The sequence below is a fragment of the Dermacentor albipictus genome, chromosome 7 (genome assembly GCF_038994185.2).
Source record: "Dermacentor albipictus isolate Rhodes 1998 colony chromosome 7, USDA_Dalb.pri_finalv2, whole genome shotgun sequence".
NCBI lineage: Eukaryota > Metazoa > Arthropoda > Arachnida > Ixodida > Ixodidae > Dermacentor > Dermacentor albipictus.
The window spans coordinates 29,244,250-29,263,896 of NC_091827.1; the positions used below are offsets into that span (position 1 = coordinate 29,244,250).

Sequence of the window (19,647 nt, forward strand, 5' to 3'; positions counted from 1 at the left end):
GTACAACCAGTACAACTGCTAAATTTCAGAACGACTAAAGAAAACTTGTCTTATTTTGCTTATGTGGGTGGATAAAACTGCTGCTTCAAGGAAAAGAAGACGCCATGATGGCTCATTTCTCTATTTTGTGCGGTAGACGTACACATTGTTACTCTCTATGTATCATACATACGAGCGGTTCGCTTAGAAATTTTGTTGGCTGACGTTGGTTACGAGTTGACAGGAAATTCTTTCGTTCGCGAAAGAAATCATGAACACTTCGCGTTTAGAGTTTTCCTCTCTATTCGAGATGCTGGCAGCGAGTGGCCTTTGTCCTATGCCGTCGGAAATCGACGTTCTCAACGATTCGGCACCATGCGTGAGTTTGGTTTCATCTTTCGGATTCTCATTTTTGCTCGCGGAGTTTCTGAGATGAGCGTTCGTGATTTGTTTTGCTCATAGTTAATGATTTGGTTCGACCATATACATACATTCAAGTGAGCTATAATCTCTATGCGCTCACTGTTAGTTTCACGTGGCCCGAGCCACCTAGGCAATGTCCAGACGTACACCTTGCGTGCTTCACGTTGAACAGTAAAAACACGTATCAAGATTGATATCAGACGGGAATCAACCACGTGACACTACTATTCGGCGCACTCCGATCCGCTGCACGTGATGATTTTGCATATATCCCAATCAGAACATGTCAACTGCATGCTTATCTTGCGTAGCAATGATATTATGTCCCTTTAGCCTGTAACTTCTACCTGTTTAACATTAAGAATAAAACCTGTTTGAAATGCTAAAGATGTCCCCCGATGTGAGTACGTGTTACTGCCTAAATGTTATAGCGACATATGCGCTTTTACCGAGAAGAGTGTCAAGACTTATTAAGTGCAGAGATTATGTACGTTAACGGATTGATGAATTAGTTTCGAGCATAAAACAATTACCTGTGGTAAAGAATTAAATGTTGTGGGGCTAGGAAACCAGCCTGTGTTGAATTACATTCATTACACACTATCGAGTTGCTTTCGACTCTTTGTGACGCTGTGGACATGTGAACACCAACGAGATCACACAGATTCACTAAGCTCACTGACACGCTTCCCTGCAGCCTCCAAAGTCCCACATCTAACCATGTCGTACACTGGCGACCCTGTTTTCTCACCTTCAACTTTAGTAAGCAATTATTTACGTTTCATTTAACCTAAGCTATACCATTGAACTTACTAAAGTTACTATTGAAACAATAATAAAAGCCATGGCCTGCTTCATAATCAAAGCCACGTGACATCACAAGAAAGTCCCTCTGTTTGTTATCTTTCCCACTCCCACTAGTAATATTATTATAAAATTCAGTACACCAAATTAAAGATGACTCATTGATGTAGACGAAAATGTTACATGCCGAGAAGCTGAGGAACAATGAAGGTAAATGGTAAAATAAACAGAAGAAACAGTTCTAATCAAGAACAATGACCCTGTTTGTAAAATGTGACACAGCCATCGTAAGATTCTGTAATTGACTGGCGAACAAGACAGGGGCAAAGGAAGGTGGAGATTCGAACTTATGAAGAAACGTTGAACAAGGCATGTCACTGGAGCCAGTGTTTTGACAAGGATGTCTTGTCTTCGTCAGAGCAAGAACTGCTTTCTTTGGCAACATGCTTTTTTACCCCCAATGACGGAGGAGCACCTCAGACACGCATGTACGCCTTTGTATGGGTCTTAGTAAGGTGAAAGACTGGGTCAGTTCGCTTTGCATCTTGAGGTTATACCAGCGCGTACTAAAACATATGCACAAAGAAACAGACACACGGGGACAAGCGCTAACTTCGAACTATCGGATCTTGTTCGTTCGCCAGATTTATATGTACAGAGGAAATTGTGTGTGAGGTGCATGGTGCCCTTAATGCTAGAAGATAACCGGGTAGAGAGGTGCATTTGCTTGTGCACTGCTTCAAAACAAGTCTCCACGTCCTTTTCTGTGCTTAACATAAAAGTCGACCTACAACATATGTGCTGTGGTGCTGCTACGGTCCTTAGAAGTGCGATTGCAGATTGTTCGATTGTGATTTTTTGGCGAACGTCTCGCATATGCACATACATTTCATGTACCCTCCAGAGCAGTATATATAAACATAGAGTGTCTACAGTTTACATAAGGGTGTGAACTTGGGTGAGTTTGTTCACATTGATTATGATGGCAGTGCAAAAGGTACGGTGACACAAAAAAATGCATGGAATCATTGATGCTCTGGAATTTTGGTTCCGTCGAGCTAACACCCTGCTTGACCGTGAAATCAATCTTCTCGAAAAATTTAGCCTGTGTTCATAGTACGAGGGTGAGCATGCAGACAGGGTTTTTTTGCATTTATTCTTTGCAGAGTGCGTAGACTGTCAGTTATTAGCTCAGTGCTTTTACTGTGTACTTATTTTTTGTCTGTGTCCTCATCCCATTTGCGCTGCTTTCATGTATACGAATCAACTGGCCTATTATGGCACCTTAGTTGCTGTGCTTGCCGCTTTGATTTTTGTCTTTTGTGCTGTTGTTCATGCTGTGTGTTGGTAGCAGCAGTTGTAATTGTAATTTTATGTTATATCTCTGATTTTCAAAATATTTAACCTGACTGCAGTTGCAGTTGTGCATTAATGTTGTACCAGTCATAGTCAAGCCCTCTTGCAGGAAATCGCCCTTACAAAATCACTGAACCACCGGTACCTTTCAGATTCATCACTCTTTAAACTTGATCATTCCTTTAGGGTGCTGTGAATTTTAGATATGAGACCTAGCTTTACATCTTGCATATTTATATTGTTTCTTCAGTTTCGACCCTTTGAATATTTCAGTATGTTTCCTTTGTTATTCCGGAAGCTGGCAGCATTAAAAGCAGCAGAAATGCAATTTACTGAATAGGCATTGCAGCTTCAGCAACTTGTGTGCGTGTGGTATATACATTTTACTTGTTGTGCTTTGTTGATAGTACTAGATTTCACATTTATTTATGTGTTCTTATTGTGTTTTTCACTCTAAGAACAAAATTGCAGTGGTCATTTGCTCGATCTGCAACAGCATGTGCCCTTAGCTTTCCTTTTATTTTTTTTTCACCTATGTCAACTCATCAGCAATGCCATGCTAGCAGGCTTCATTGTAAAGCAACCACTTCTTTCTGATATTTCCTTCTAAATTGTTGTACCAACGTGGAATGGTGCTGCCGCCTGTGAACAACTCATTGAACTGCCCATTTTAAACACTGCAAATCAAGCATAATCGTAACAAACAAGTTGCACTCATCTGAAACAGCTATCATTACTCTATGCGCAATTTTCCCACAACTGCAATGCGCATATACCTATTGCTTTCTACATACATCAAACTCATCTTCAATTCCATTTTGGCAGGCCACATTATGAAGCAACCATGCACTACCAAAATTTTCTTAAGAATTATTCTGCGAACACAGTATAGCGCTGCCACCTATGAGCAATACATCGAACTGAGAAGCCGAGCCCTACACATTTGAAATCCTACAAAGCAAGCATGGTTGTAACGAACAAGCTGCACTCATCTGAAGCAGCTGTTAGTAAGACTGCAGTTCACCAAAAGTCACCAAAAACAAATTTTGATTCTTTTCCACTTGGAAAACAAGGTTTATGTATGCAATTATCACGTGCTGGTTCTCTCTTTAACTGCAGGACAAGGGCCTCCTAGTTGTCCTGCAGCAGCTTGAAGCACTAGTGACTGGAGATGTGACTCCAACCATGCCAGGTGAAATGCGTAGTTGAGTAATGAGAAGGTTTTTGCTGCCACTGCGAAAGCATGGTGTAAGCATGTTTCTTTTATAATTGGTAAGTTGCAGTCAGCTGCTGAGAACAAAAAAGTTAACTGTGTTGCACTTCCGTATATAAAAGAAGGGGCAGTTTGGACAAATCCTGTACCAGAAGTCACTGATGGTATAAAAAGAAAAAAAATTTGAAGAAGTTGTGACACGTGTGGTGTAACTTGAAGATGCAGTGGAACTTCAAAGTAACATCATATGATGGTCTACATGTGAAATACATTCGCAAGCAAAGTCTGAAGACCACAGGCATCGAGAAAAAAAGATTTTTTTTGCACCCCATACTTTGTTTCAAATTTAGCAGGCAGTGTTGCAAAAGCTACAAAAGTAGTGCAATTATTGAACTCCATGCATCTTGCAATGCTGTCTTTTTTTTCCCCAACACTGTCTACGAAATTACCACTTCATATATTACAGCTACAACTTGTAAATGTAAAACTAGGTAAAACCTTCAAATATATTATTTTTGCACCTTCATGCTTCCAGGATGCGATTACTCTGTACAGGTCAGGAAATGAAGCGGTGCACAATAGCTGCCGATTGCAGAAATGTGTCACTGTTCGGTGGTAAACACGTTCAAATCTGCAGTACCAGCCATGGAATAATTCACTCATATTTTGCGACCTGAAAGTACGAAATCTAATTTGACATTGAATTACATGGAACGTATCTTATATCTTTCGTTCATATGCGGCGTGATAATTCTTTCACATGAATGCAGGCACTGAGATAAGTTTCTCTAGCCTTTGTAGCATTGTCTGCTACGTGTGAAACATAGTATAAGCGTGGAGGTGAAAATTAAGGTGGTACAGCCCACGTCTGCATGTCCGACCAGTGCAATGCACAGACTGAATAGTGAATTTCACGTTGAATGTGAATCCCTGTCTAAATTCCACATTGCATGGCTGTGCCACAAGATATTAATTTTTTTTTTGTCAGTGCCGTGGTTTCTGAACTTTTGCTCCTTAGGGCACATGGCAACCAACGGCACTATAAAGCAATAAATATAGCTGCCACAGTCTTACCTAATATGGTGCCTGAAAGATCAGAATTTTATTTCTCTAATTTCACTTTGTCTTATAATTTAATATTGCGCTGACCAGGCAGATGGTCTCGCAGTACAGCTTTTCAGGAAAGAAATGAAATACATCTTGAAGGAATTGGTTGTTAAAACAGCATAGTTATGCCATTGCAGCATTAATACCCTCAGCAGATAGGCTGCTGAAGAGTCTTCCAAAAATAAATAATATGTTTAGTAAGATAAAACTGCTTTAGCTTAAAATTTACGAGCGTTGATGTATGGCCTTGTTGGCAAGACATACTTAAGGTTGTTTTAAGTGCCTCAACAATGAATACAAGCGAGTGTACACACAAAAGTGCTTGTGTGTTACCACTCGCTTGTCCTTGTTGTCAATGCACTTAAAACAGTTTTAAGTTAGTTTTAAAACATTCTACGTAGAACCCTTGATTATGGCAGTAATGATGACAATCGTTTCTATTGTAAACCTTGCATGTTTTATTTCTTTATGGTCTTTATGAACCCTTATACCATACTTTTGCAGAGTTTGAACCATCATCAAACTTCGTTGCAATGCTGGCGATCGGCTGGCTTGTGGCACGAGAAAATGCCTTGTTGATTCTGCTGCAAAGGATCATTTCTCCTGTAGGGACTGGTGTAGCCAAGGTGAGATTTTGTCACACTTACGTACATGCTGATCAAACAGTAGTAGTTTTGATACTGTGGGTACTGCTGTCATTGTACGAGTGCCAACCTTTAAAAGATGACAAAGAAACTTGAGCAGGTTGGAAAGGGCTTTACAGTGAGTGACAGAATGAAAAACTGTAGGGCGCTACGTGAACAAACAGGAAGACTGCAGCATGGATCAGCGAGTAAAACTAGGTAGCAAATATTCAAGCTGAAGTTAGTATGGACAAACGGAGTTGGAAAGGTCGCCTAATGCCTGGTGTAGATTACCGTGGGTCTACTAGAGTAAAGGAATTGGTGCCAAGGGAAGGCAAACGCATTAGAAAATGGCAAGGAACTAGTTTGTGTGATGACATTAGTAACTGGAGATCACTGGGAGTTGTCATTGTTCTTGAAGTGAACATAAAGTAGGCTTGATGGTTATGGTGCTAACAGCAATGACACAAAGCTATGGAGCCAGCATGTATTGCAGGCTTAATTTTACGTGCCTAAACCCCTCATGAAACCCTAAATCTGAAACACAAGATCTGCCATCAGGTGCGGCTTTAAAGGTCGTTTAAATCGTTCCCTGTTGTATCGCATTGTGTTGCTGTGAAGCTGCAGGGCATGCAGAATCAGTGAAAGCAGCGATGGCTGAACATAGAGAAAAAGTTGCAGCAGTTTCTACAGTGCAGCAGGCAGGAACCCGATTTTCTAATCAGTTTAAACTGAATCTGTTGCTGCTGTGCACCATGCACCAGCTAATGTAGCGCTGGTATTATTGATCAGTGTGGGAAACTTTTACGTTGCATGTTATATTAACTATGATTTCTGAATTGTTTCCTTCTGCCGTTCATTGATGAAGAAATCATCTGATTCTTTGGGATGTGGGAAACGATCATTGACGTCACTTGTGTTGATATTAGTAGGAAGTACGCAATAATTAGCTTTTAACAAGTGTTGAAAGGTATGACAGTTTTGAAGTGCTTGGTGCTAAATCTTGCTGCGTGCATGTAACCAGGAAGGGATATACAGTAGCCTGGAGAAGCACTCAGTCATTTCCATTTTTATTGTAAGAGCAACCTGTAGGAACTGTTTCAGGTGCTACAGCTTTAGCAAGTGTCACATTACGGACATGACTGGGGAACTAGGTGTGACTGCTCTGTGTGCTGACCCTGTCCATGTTGTTATTATTCTGTCCACGGGTGGCTGCGTGCATTATTACCTAGTGAAACTGGTTAAGCTCAAAAGAGACCTGTAGCAACTGCTTGAGTATTGATGGCTTAACTGTTTCCTTTAATAAAAGTTAATCTTGCTTATGTTGAATAATTTATTATGTTAAATTATATGCGCTACAAAATCTTGTAAATTAACATGTTGTATACATTGGGAAATCCTTGAAAAAAATCGTGCTTGTCATTTCTTTTTTCCAATTTCAGTATTATGAAAGTTCTGCTGCTGTCCTTGCATTCTCTCATTACATATCTGTCTGTTGTGCTTCTAGCTTTGTGCATTTGACCTACTATTGTATCTGCTGATGTGTATTTGCATTTGTTGTGCCGTTGCATGCTGGTGTCGCTGGTCATTCATACAGAAAGAGCTCTGAGCTTTCAGGCTATTCTCTAGAGCAGCTTTTGCCCACATGCATGACTTTGGTGGGAATGAAATGCAAATGTATTATATCATGCCATGCCATGTGTTGTCATATAGTATTGCGTGTGTTTTTCATGTCACATTGTATTGTATGATATCAGATTGTGTTGCGTCACGTCATGTGCTGTATCCTATCGTATTTTGTCACGTCGCGTTTTGCATTGTATCCTGGCATCATGTTGTGTATTGTATTCTACCAGATTGTGTCGCACCTTTTAGTGCTGCGTCGTGTCTTATTGTGCTGTGTTGGGCCATGTTGTGTGGTGCATTGTGTCCTATCGTTCCCTGTTGTGTCACCTCATGTAACGTTTTGTATCCTGTCGGTGTTGTAGAAGCAAGACGGTCAGCAGCAGCAGCAGCCTGTCCCTGCGGGGCTAGAGTCCTGTCGGCTGGCGTGGTCACAACTGTGCCTGAGCTTCAAGAGTCTTGCGACTGTTATGCAGCAGCATGCGTCCCTGCTGCACCGGGTCAGTTTGTGGTTCGTTTTACGCCTACAGTACAAATTTAACATATTTCCTGGGCACATAGTGCTGTGGCATAGGCAAAAGTGAAAGTGCAAACAAAGGCACACCTGTGCGCATTCATAAATGCATATGTAAGAGAAAAACAAAAGCTAAAGGCTCTTCTCCTAAAACTGCAACTAATACGCATGTCACACGTGTGCAGTTAATGTCATCATGTGCCAGGGACCTTAAAGGGGTTGGGACACCAAATTTTGAGGCTATAAAAAGCATGTTGTAGGCTGCTTCCGTATGCAAGGACACCCATAACGAGGTATTGGACGCTGCAAACATTTCAAAATAATTTTAATTCAGCTCCAAAAAGTCATTAAAAACTCCTTCTCGTAGTCGAGACCCATCGCTAGCGTGGCAGTTACTACGTCACAGAGGAGGAACGAAAATATTGACGTCATAGCACACTAGCACAAAAACGTGACGTATGATGAGTAGCGGCGATGAAATGCCGATTACGGAGCCTGCTGAGTCGAGCGACCGGGCATAGCCTCCACTATGACCGAGCTACAGGCATATAGAAATCCTTTCTTAATGCAAAGGAGGGGTAAGGCATGCAGACACGGACACAAGAGGAGAAAAGTGGGCAACACGAACGCCGCACGGCGGCCCGCGAACGGCAAACTGCGTGCGGCGAGTTGCCGTGCGGACGTTACACGTTTGAGTGTAACACTAGCCGGCCGACTCCGAAAGGGACCAGGATATGCAGCGTTCGTGTTGTCCGCTTATCTCCCCGCATAGTCGCATAGTTCGGCAGCTCGGAGCGGTCTCTTGTTCGCTTGGCCTTTCTCAATGTGAGGGCCCGTCCACGTTACCAGCACGGAAACTCGCCGCACGCCGTTTGCCGTTCGCGGGCCCCTGTACGACGGCGGTTTTGCTCGCGAACGGCCAGATTTCCTAGCTGTAGAGAGCACGGGCCCGGGACCCATTTGTGCGGCAGCCGTACGGCGAAGCGGCCAATCAGCGTCCGAGGAGTGGTCACTCTGTGCACCGACGGCAGCTTCACCGCCTCTGATCGTTCGGCGCCGCCGATATCGTGGCTAGGCCTTTTCCGGTTCACTTCGAAGCTAAAGCTTACGGCGCTTCGGAATGAATCACCGACTCTCACGAGCCGCAATATTTTCTTACCGCTCTTGTCGCTCTTCGCAATAATTATAATAATCGCGACATGCACTTCGAATCGCCAGTTGACCTCTGCTGGCAGAGCACGCGTATGCGCGAGCAGACGACGCAGCATAGTTTTACGTCACTATTTTTTGTGGCCCACGTGACCAAGCCATGTTGCGTTTCCTCCTCTGTGACGTCATAGCATCCCCCGGAGCCCAGAAACCGAAACCGAAATCGCTCGGTATAAGAATGCTATTATTAAATTATTTATCGGATAAATATGAATCCCGCTGTGTGTATCGTGCTCCCTGAAGCATGACGCAACGTTTGAATCAACAAACGCATGAACGAAAATTTTGATGTCTCCACCCCTTTAAGTTTCATGCCATTATGTCTGAAGTTGCTGCTACGTGCACATTTTTAATGACATTAAACATCACCATGACATCAGCTGCACAAGTTTGTTCCACAATCCTAGTACTATCACACATGCAAAAAATTTTGTTGGCACAAGTTCAAAAAGTAACACTGAAAACATTACTAGGCATGCTTTTTATAAAATTATTTTAGTTTACTTCAGAAATCCATCTTTCAAGTGCAGCTGTGGCTATAAACATTGATAGCAAGAGTATGTATTCGACGGCCGAAGGTATTGTGAGAATGTACTGTGCCTCAAATTGCATTTAAGCCTTAACGCCATTAAATACGTTTGTGTGACGTCGTGTGAGTGGCATTAAACATTAAGGCATTAAGCAGTTATTTTATTGTGCCCGTGTGGCCCGGTCATGAAATGACTTGTGACAGCAACTTCAGGCATCTTGCACACAGGGCCTAATGCGTGCCAAGAGAATAACGTCTCTTGCCTCCAAGATTTCAGAATACACACCTGTATTTCCCTATGAATTTTTTTTGCATGATTATACACATGACACACAAGGGGCTTCAGACAAGATTACACGAACCAACGCAACCACAACATAGAACTCACTACAGCAAATAAAATTTTCCGTGATTAACACATCTCAGAGGATGAGACACTAGAGGCTTCACATAACCAAGAGGCTTCACAAACAAATGCAAACACCAAGTATAACTTGGTGTCACAAGTAAAACCTGTTCCCATAAGTAGCTAGTTGGTTTTCCAATATTTGGGTGCCAAACCCAATGAAGGTTGCCAGCTATATATATATAAATAAATAAATTATATATATATATATATATATATATATATATATATATATATATATATATATATATATATATATATATATATATATATATATATATATATATATATATATATATATATATATATATATATATATATATATATATAAAGCCTGTTATTTTGTTTATTCCTGCATGTCTGTATTATGTATGTATTTGTGGGCTGTTAACACTTGGAAGCCATATTAGTGTTGTAATGAGGATGTTTAGGTAGCGTTTGTTTTTTTATTGCGTAATTTAGTAAAAAACAGCTGTTAACCAGCACATCTGCCGCAGTAGTATAGGTGGCTGTAATCCAGTTTGTCATGTGTGCTTTGTCTCCAGTGGTGCAAGGGCCGGAATGAAATGCAAATGCCATGCTCCTCTGCTGCTGTGGAGCCCTTTGCAGCCACCAGCTGCCAGAAAAGAAAGGGCGAGCACATGGCTACTAGATTTTTAAAGGCATTATTCAGTTTGATAATAGAGAGTTTTAGTTTAGGAGACGCAAGGCGTTGGGGCCCCTAGCGCTTGGGTGCGTTTGCGTTTGGGTATGCAGGAAGAAACACATTACATGTTAGTGGCCCCAAACGCAAGCCACACTGAGGTTGCATGCGCTCGCAGTGCCATTAGCGTCTGATCGTGGCTGCATTATATTGTTTAAAATGTGAAATCAAGCATATGAAGTAAAGTACATTAAACTATTTTTATTAAAAGCAGTTAATATATATAAGAACGATGTCTGTCAACACTAGGCAAAAGATTTATAAATTATCTGTGCACCTACATTACGACTGAGGCCGAGCCGAGGCAATCCAAACATATGTTTGGTAAACTGCAGTTAGGTGTCTTGTGCAGCCTAATCCGTTGTAGTCTGTGTTTTGTTTATTTAGAGCCTCCTGCAAATTTTGACATGCCACTGTGCTCTGCAACCAGCTTCTTTACCACGTTGGCCGTGAAATGCACACGTGCCCGCGTCCTCCCTGGCGCAGCCATGTTCTCCGTCTGTGTGGCGGGTTGGTTGGCTTGTCTCGGCTTAGAGAGAACGCACAGGACCTCTTAGGGGCAGCGATGTTTTTGGCCGCCCCAACAACCCAAGGAAGCAAGTAGGCGTAGCGGTCTGCACATGCGCAGTACCGTCGCCCCTAGTTCTTGTGCGTGCAAGCCGCTTGCGTCCCCTAAGCTAGCACTGTCTAAATTATACCTACCTGAGGAAGTTCTCTCATTTTATTCACACATGCAGCTTGACTTTAAAGTCTTCTGCGATGATCTGCATGTACAGTTACACTATCTCTCTGTAAGCGTCTCATAATATTAGAGAATACTTTCTTCTCTGGCGCATTGGGAGCAGGGAGAGTACAAAATCCAAAGAGGTTGAGGAGACTGGGGCAATTGTGACTCGCCTTGTTCGAGATGTATGCATAGTGCACCTGCCTTGAGAATGGATATCTGGCCCCTATCCTAGCCTGACATCACTCCAGGACAGATGAAAACATTCGGAGAAGGTCAAGTCACGACACGAAATTTTTTGCTAAAATGCGAAATATCAGTTCTTTGCAGGACTGATACATTTCGGCACTGCAGCAGTGATCAAATGGTTGAGCATCTGCCTCGTATGCGAGAGGTACTCGGATAAAATCCCAGTGGCGCTGGGAATTCACCTGTTTGTCTAATATTTAGACATGTCCCCTGACCCGGCGCTCAGTTGTCTGTAGTTGGTTCTGATCTCGTAAGGGGGCTTTATAGAAATTTGCAAAGGATTGCTGCCAGTGCTAATCCAACACGGTTACAATCTGGATCTGAGAGGCAGGTGAGAGCTGTCGCCGGGCGCCTGCTGGTAAAATAGGTACAAATGCACTCCTGGTCAGGTGCTTGGCCAATACGGGTCCTCAATGCTTCAGGGCACCCACATTATGAGAAATTGCCAGATTGGAACCAACAGCAATCCCAAGTTGTTTGGCGTTTTCTTTGTCTTGGTTCTTGCACAGCAAGCATAGCAGTCTCTCCCAAGCAACTCACCCTTGGAAACTGGACGCCTGGCCAGGGAGGGAACTGCTTGTACCCACCTGTCTTATAATCTGGTGGGTATCTGGCGGTAGAGATCGAACTATGCACCTCCCGCAGCTGAGCCGGGCCTCCTACCCACTGGGCCACGACTACGGCCTGGGGTACATCTCTACCTCTTTGAAAAAAACCTGTGCATTCCCCGCGGCACTAGGATTTGATATGAAAACCTCCTGCATATGCGGCGGACGACATAGCATTTGGTCACCGCTGCCACCAGAACTGATGATTTGGGGCAGTTCGTAGCTGCGCACCTGACAGGTAAAATGCTTGCAGCCCAGAATTGCCAGTCACATCTCTGGCCAGTACTTTTGAAAAGACATTCTGAAGGCCTTTAATGCTTTATGTCATGAGATGGAGTTGGCTGACACAAGACAGGGTTAATTGGAGATCATTGGGAGAGGCCCTTCAGCTTCATTGGACGTAATACAGGCTTATAATGATGAACGAGGGTGAACTCTTTAATAAAAAAATCCACTTCATCTTGCAGACACAACAGTGGCTTCCCAGAGACAACGAGCAGCAGCGTGCACTGAAGGCTTACATTCGTTGGCAGAAGGAAGAACAGACTCTGCTGTGGCAAGCACTGCTGGTAAGTCTGTTTCCCAGTTGTGGCTAGATTGCAAGTCTATTTCTCCCCTGTCACATAGACACTGACAGCTTTTGTATTACACCACTGTACTGAAGGATGAAGGATATTCTTAGAACGACAGAAAGCTGAGCTAGTTGGTAAGGTTTCATTATGCAAAGTTCGTGTTGTCCACTTCTCTACTCTTGTGTCCTGTCTGCACGCCTCACCTCTTTTTTGCATAATGAAGGATATCCTATGTTCCATTCTCGGCAACTCCATGCGTAATGCAGCAAAAGTTATGGGTTATGTTAGCCAATCAGAACAGCAAGCCAGATAAAGTGCTCCTCCATCGGCTTCTGCCGATTGTTTGCCTACTGAATGCAAGCTTGATGTAAAGATCAGTGGGACATAATGGGCGTGCCATCCTCTCTTCTCTGAAAGCCGTAGCCCACTCTCGTAGCTGATTGGCATAACGCGAGCCCTAGGCTTTGCTGCAGTGGTCAGAGTTTGTAAGACTACGCATAGGTTGTAGTGAAACAGTCCTGGCAGTCCACTGCTTTGGCCACGAACTGTGTTGGTCAAAATTTGGCCCGGCCAAGCTTCTGTAATAGCCGAGTCGTGCTTGGGTTTATACTGTCATTAAAAATTTGAGAGATGAATGTGTCAGAGTGAATGAAGATCTATATTTTCTTTGTGTGTGTGTGTTCAGTACTTTGTGCTGTGTGGTATTAGCATGACTGAGATTAAGGTACTGAATTTTGTGCGCACAGCATTTTTTTACTGATTGCTTATGCTCTGATGACTCATCGCATATTGAAGTTGTTGCACTTGGGAAATATTGCAGTGAGTGTAGGTGGTGAGCATGTGATGATAAAAGGCCACTGCTTTGTGTGCAGCAGCCCTTCGTTACATATACAACAGTCTCTCACTGTCCAAGTGGAACTCGCCAAACTTAAGACTTACACGACTGCATCGATTAAACCCCTCACTGCAACTCCGACCTCCACTTGGACTTCCTCGACATGAAGCTGCGCTTCTCTGTCGCCTTTGGTTAGGGCTTGCCTTCACAAAGGCATACTCTACATTAATTGGAGTGACCGACAGTGCAGCATGCGAGGTGTGTGGCACCCAAGAAAATATCGACCACCTGCTGTGCCACTGTCCACGATATGCTGCAGGAAGACAAGAACTTGCTAACGCTCTCAAAAAACTGGACCATAGGCCACTTTCCGTGCAGGTGCTGCTGGAACACCGCCCCCCGTTGCTTGTTGGCCTATAAAGTGGTGAAGGCACTTTTGTGCTTCTTGAGGACGACTGGCTTGTGTGAACGTCTGTGACTATTCGTGCAATTACTGTTAGACCACCGCGTCAGCGAACTCACCTCTAATTTCCTTCTGTCCTTCCCCCAGCTCTCTCCCTGTCATCTGTTTTCCCCTCTCCCATTCCTCCGGTGTAGGGTAGCCAACCGGACGTTATTCTGGTTAACCTCCCTGCCCTCCTGCTTTTCTCTTTCCTTCCTTCCTCATATGTGCAACATGAGTTGTCTGGCCATTGCCTGACCTGGCTTTAGCTGCTGCAGTGGTACTGTTGTCACTACATCAGCACTCCTCAGTACACGTGGCTGCAGTCACTTTGATGTCAACCCCCAGATTATTTAGTGACCTGGACATAACTTGAACATGCCATCTTTCAACACATTTATATGATGCTTAAGTGAAAGCTTTAGCTCGGGTGCTCCTTTGTAGATACATGTAAAAGGATAATGAGTTTTTCTCCTCAACCACTCCACCAAATTTGGCAAGGTTTATTGCATTTAATAGAAAAGCTTAAAATCTAGTGACTGTTGGTTTCGAATTTCTGATACAGGTCATGAATATTTTATTAAGAATTGGCAAAAATCGAAACCTTTCAGAAAATGAAACTATCAAGTTTACAACTCTGTAACTCAGCAATGAAGAACGATATCACACTTTTGTAAATTGAGTCTAATAGTACATCTAAAGCAGACAAAATTGATATGTTACACATGAATCTAAAAAAAATTTAGTAATATGGAAATACAGCTTTTGCAGAACCCTTGTACACGACTTAACAAATTCGCGTAAGATATAAATTGACATATCCAATTTGTCCGCTTTCAATGATCTAATGAATACCATTTACAGAACCATGATATCTGTTCTTGATGCATAGCTATTAATTTGCCAACTTTGTGCTTCTATTTTTTCAAACATTCAAATTTTTGAAAATTCTTTTCACAAAATTCAGGCCTTAAATCGAAATACTGCTTTCGACAGTAACTAGAATTCAAGCTTCTCTCTCAAATGCAAAAAATTTTGTTAAAATCGGTCTAGGGGTTATCTCAGAAAAGCGTTTTTGCATTTTACATGTATTTGAATAGGCCGCGTCGTAGTTTGGTCTGAGCCAAAGCTTCCTCTTAAGCTTAAAGCGCATGACACATGGCACCATGGGACTTCTGATATGACATGCAATGGCTCTGACTGTTGACTGCTGCAGCCTTTGGAACATGTTGGAAAAGCAGGTGTCAGAATGTGGAATTGCACGTGGTATTGTACCACAGCATCTCCTTCCTGCTTAGCACACCAACACTTTTAATTTTGAATGATTTATTATTGAAGTTTTGTAAGTTTTCATTTTTAAGTGCTTCACTTAAAGGGACACTAAAGGCAAATACTAACTTGATCTTGACTGCTTGAACACCATTCCAGAAACCTCGCAACGCTTGTTCCGTGCCAAGTGAAGACTTAGTTTACGGGAAAATCGCATCTGAAGGGTCTGAATACCTTTCTAGAATTTCAAATCTCCCGCCAACTAACTGGGGGATTGGTGACATTGCATATGCCATCGCGACCCTTTGCTGCCGTCAGTGAGTAAAACGGCACCCGACAGACGGCGGTACCGAGCCAAAACAGAGCGGTGGATTCGCCGCTGCAGCTGCTTTTTGGTCAAGTGGCGTAGACCATTCGGGCATCCTGCGACATCACATGGAAGTTGAATTCTCTGCAACTTGCAGTTTCTGCGAGTTTCGCGAGCCAGCAAAACTAGCATAGCACTACGCGATAACAAAACTACTGAAACGCTAAAGTCAGGGCAGCAAGGAGTTGAGTGAAAATGAAACCTGTCGACCACCGGCGTCATTGCCAAAGGTAATTACACTGTGTTCTTTTTCTAAAAAATAAGTAGAACTGGGCAAGTATCAGTTTATTTAATCTTGTACTACAATACAAAGATTTTTTTGTTTTTTGCAACGAGTGGTTGTGTACTAGAGACAGAATTTAACTGAGGTTTGCTTTCGTCATCGGGCAAGTACTTCAATGTCCTGGGGGAATCTCTAATCATGACCTACATTTACCTCAATTTCTCGATTATTAAGGCTCTGTTCGCCATAATATTGATGCCTTGGAGATTCTCGAGCACTAATATATCACTATAACTTGACCTAATATTTGCCTTTAGTGTCCCTTTAAGACCAGCACATGTTCTGCGTAAGTCTTCTTACGTTGCGCCTTTCACTAGTTCCGCCATGGTTATAGTATGTGCCAACTCACCAAGCAAATGACTGTGATGATTTTTTTCGTTTGTTCTGCAGTCAAGGCCTGCATTTGGTGTCGGTACTGTCATGCTTGTGCTGGTCAGGTTTAACACCATTCTGGAATCCTCAAAGTGTGTGCCTTACATCATTAAAAAAACACCAAAGAGAAAACTTTGCTGGGCCAATTTAAAGTGGCAGCATATATTCTTCAAAACAATCTTGACAGTTCTTTGGTCAAAGAAGGCATATTCTTGCCTGAAAAAATGAATACAATGCTTCTGTTGCTAAATTTTGTGCCCTAACCATGGTGCTTGTGAAGTCAGCTATGATTTTCATGGCCTTTTCTATCCCTGCTGTTTTTATGAGAGGAAAGCTTTCCAAAAATTTCAGGTTGTGTCTCTGCTTACTTGCTTGCATACACATTTTTGTATTAGGCTAGAATCTTTGCTATACCATTGTTTGCCATCGTGGTGACATAGGTGGCAACAAATGCTGCATCGTTCAGAGTTGCTCTTATGGTACACATCATGCTGCATACTATGTTAACCCAGTAATGCCCAAAGTTTCACATCAAGAAAAATTGTAAAAACGTGTTCACCTTAATTTTTGCCTGTGCAAAGTACATTTATGCAAAAAAGAAAAAAAATGAAATCTTATTAGAGTAAAAGCTAAATTAGTCATCATCATCATCATCAGTCTGTGTTATGTCCACTGCAGGACAAAGGTCTCTCCCTGCGATCTCCAATTACCCCAGCCCTGCGCTAAACTAGTGTACAAATTCAATCAATTCAATACAATTCAATTCAATCAGTTGGTTTGCAGAACTATCTATACAAGTGAAAACTCACTCTGGCATATCAAAAACGCTAGTATAGGCTATGCATTAAGTTTCCCATGCTGAAATAAGAATTTTGAGCTATCAAACAGCTTAGCAAAAATGACAACAGGTTTAAAATAATTTGGAGGCAAATAGCAGTCTTGAAAGGCTGAAGCTGACTGACGTGACTGTGCCACTTGTAATTCTCATCTTGTTGTAGGACACGGGTGTGAGAGCATGCAATGGGCCTGCTCATCTTAGTGCTTATCTTTGTTATCGCTCACTGAGGAAACAAAGGACGTTTGTTATCACTCCTGGCGTCCCGACATTGCTTGTCAACAAGTCTTCTCAGCCCTGGCAGTGTTTGCGAAACAGAGCCAGTGAATAGACTGGACAGATCTATGACCACCGAGGTATGCATACATTGAGCGGATCACGAGGACAGGACATATGAGAGAAGCCAAAGGCTCGGCATAGATTTCGCTGGCGTTAGCTACTTAATGAGCTACTGGCTGCTCCGTTGTGGTGTTGATGTGTCTGTAACAACAACAAAAAAGTGCTGGCATCACTGAATGTTACCGTAACAGCAGTTAAAAGTTCCAAACGTGTTCGCTGCGTCTGTCTGTATACCCGTTCCATTACGTAGCTGCTATGTGCCGTGGTTATCAAGTTGTCGTCGAGCTCCCCCACGGTGCGTAAAAACAAAACTTCACCAACAACCGCCGTCGAGGATTCAAACTCGTGCTCCTGCGGCAGCATGTAGTTGGGAGCTGGACACACTGACCACTGAGCTATCGTGCGGGACTCGCACTAGGCATTTTCTGTGGGGTACTGTGTGCCACGCAGACTCGCAAAAGTGGTGGTGTCTATGCATGTATTATGGAGGGCATAACAAGAAATACAGCAGTGGATGAGGATGACAATGTGCACGTCGCAAATAAGTTGCTTTCGGTAAGATTGCACCATTATTTGAGGAGCAAACAAGCAAGATGCTGGTGTCCTCTGCGAGAGCCTGCTGCCATTGCAGTAGGCGAGTTCAAATCTGGAGCATAATATCGCCGATGTCCGCGGATACGCTTTTTAAAAATTTTCTTTTTTACAAGCCACACGTACAGAGTTATGCGGAGCTTAATAAACGTGTTGTCAAAACACAATGGCCCATCTGTTGCCAGTGCACTAATTGGGTAGCTGGTTTCATCACGTCAAAGCATGTTCATTCATGCTGTTCACTCATCCTGTATTGGGGAATGTGGTTTGGTACACTAATACCAGTGATAAACCTACCTACTTAAAGTAGACGAGAGGTTTGAAGCGTTGCGTCGAATGTTGCCACAATGTGGTGCACGGTGTCTTCGCATCTTGGCCAATTGTTTAGCGCTCTTCACTTGCACTCGCAGTGCAAAAAACCACGATATTGTCACTATCGAGAATGCAGGTGCAGTTAAACCTTGTTGTGACGAAGTTGCGCCTGTTACAAAAATGCCTTCATTATACGAATACATGTCTATATTGATGCAAGAAATAGCAAATTTTATATTTAGTTTGTTATATCCAACAGCTTGTCATATCTGTGTTAGTTATAGCGAGGTTCAACTGTGTATGCTGCAGCAATTGTGCTCTGCTAGCTACATAGCGGATGACTGCATGGTAAATACTCAACGGCAATGTATGTTTTTCATCATGTGAATCATTGTATGCACTGTAGTGCCATTTTTTGGCAATCATTAGTAACTTCAGGGATTGAAAGAAATATATAAGCCAGGAGAATTTGTGGCATGAATTGAATGGCTGTTCCATATAAATTTCTTTACAAGTAACTCATAACCATAATAGTACTTACTACAGTATTTAAGAACGGACATGTCAATTGAAGAGCTTCTGCCACTGTACATAAATTTGTCAGTGCAACCAAATATGTCAAGCTTGCTGTGACCAAACTTACAGATATGGGTGTTGTGTTTTGATGAAATACTGTAATGTTTTTGCATACTTCTGCCTGCGCTTGAAGCTTCAACATGATGCTCACAGCTGTTGAGTTCGTGCTTGGTTATGATGTTTTGCTGTATGCTAGCTTGTAGTACAAGAGTTACCATCTGCAACAGAAACTGTAGATGAGCATGAATGCGCTTCACTTAGATATGAGACTAGCTCTTAGAAATAAATACGCAATCGACTGTACTTGTGTACGACTTTTAGCCAAGATGTCCACAGGCCCCCTTGTTTTTTTATTGTGATGCGTGGTGAAACTAGGAAAAGCGCAAGCGCTGGATCACAGCTAGCTGACGCAAGACATCGATAAATCACTCGTAGAGTCCTTCGTCCTGACATGGACGTAAATTACATTGCTACTGCTGATTATTGGCGACCTTTCAATATGCGAACACTCGCATGAAAATATTAACTATTCCATAAATCGGACCTGCTTGTCCCAAACATTTGCATGCTTGTTTCTATTGAAATTTTATTGATAGCGTCAAGTCATTTGAATGAAACACACAGGCTTGACCACGCAAACATTCTTTGACTGCAGCTTTATTGAATGAAAGGGAAAAAAAATGCAACACGATCTCGCTTTGTTCTGCAGCACCCACTCCATTGAAACATTTGCTTGGGTAGGTCCACGTGTCATTGCCGTATCAGGGCGAGTCAAGACTGGAAC

General features: G+C 42.6%; 1 protein-coding gene across 2 annotated transcripts in view; it reads left to right on the forward strand.

Annotated features, from left to right (window-relative positions):
* The window catches only part of LOC135917411 (uncharacterized), a 24,057-nt gene continuing 4,410 nt past the window's right edge, over positions 1 to 19,647 (forward strand). Inside the window, exons 1-6 of one of the 2 annotated variants that reach the window (XM_065450983.1) lie at positions 1 to 358; positions 3,682 to 3,754; positions 5,387 to 5,508; positions 7,494 to 7,628; positions 12,538 to 12,639; positions 13,856 to 13,949. In XM_065450983.1, the coding sequence (XP_065307055.1) occupies positions 251 to 358; positions 3,682 to 3,754; positions 5,387 to 5,508; positions 7,494 to 7,628; positions 12,538 to 12,639; positions 13,856 to 13,897 (582 nt within the window). In that variant the 5' untranslated portion in view covers positions 1 to 250 and the 3' untranslated portion in view covers positions 13,898 to 13,949. Of the gene's footprint in view, positions 359 to 3,681; positions 3,755 to 5,386; positions 5,509 to 7,493; positions 7,629 to 12,537; positions 12,640 to 13,855; positions 13,950 to 19,647 lie in introns of those variants that run through there. The other variant, XM_065450982.1, reaches the window with a different exon arrangement.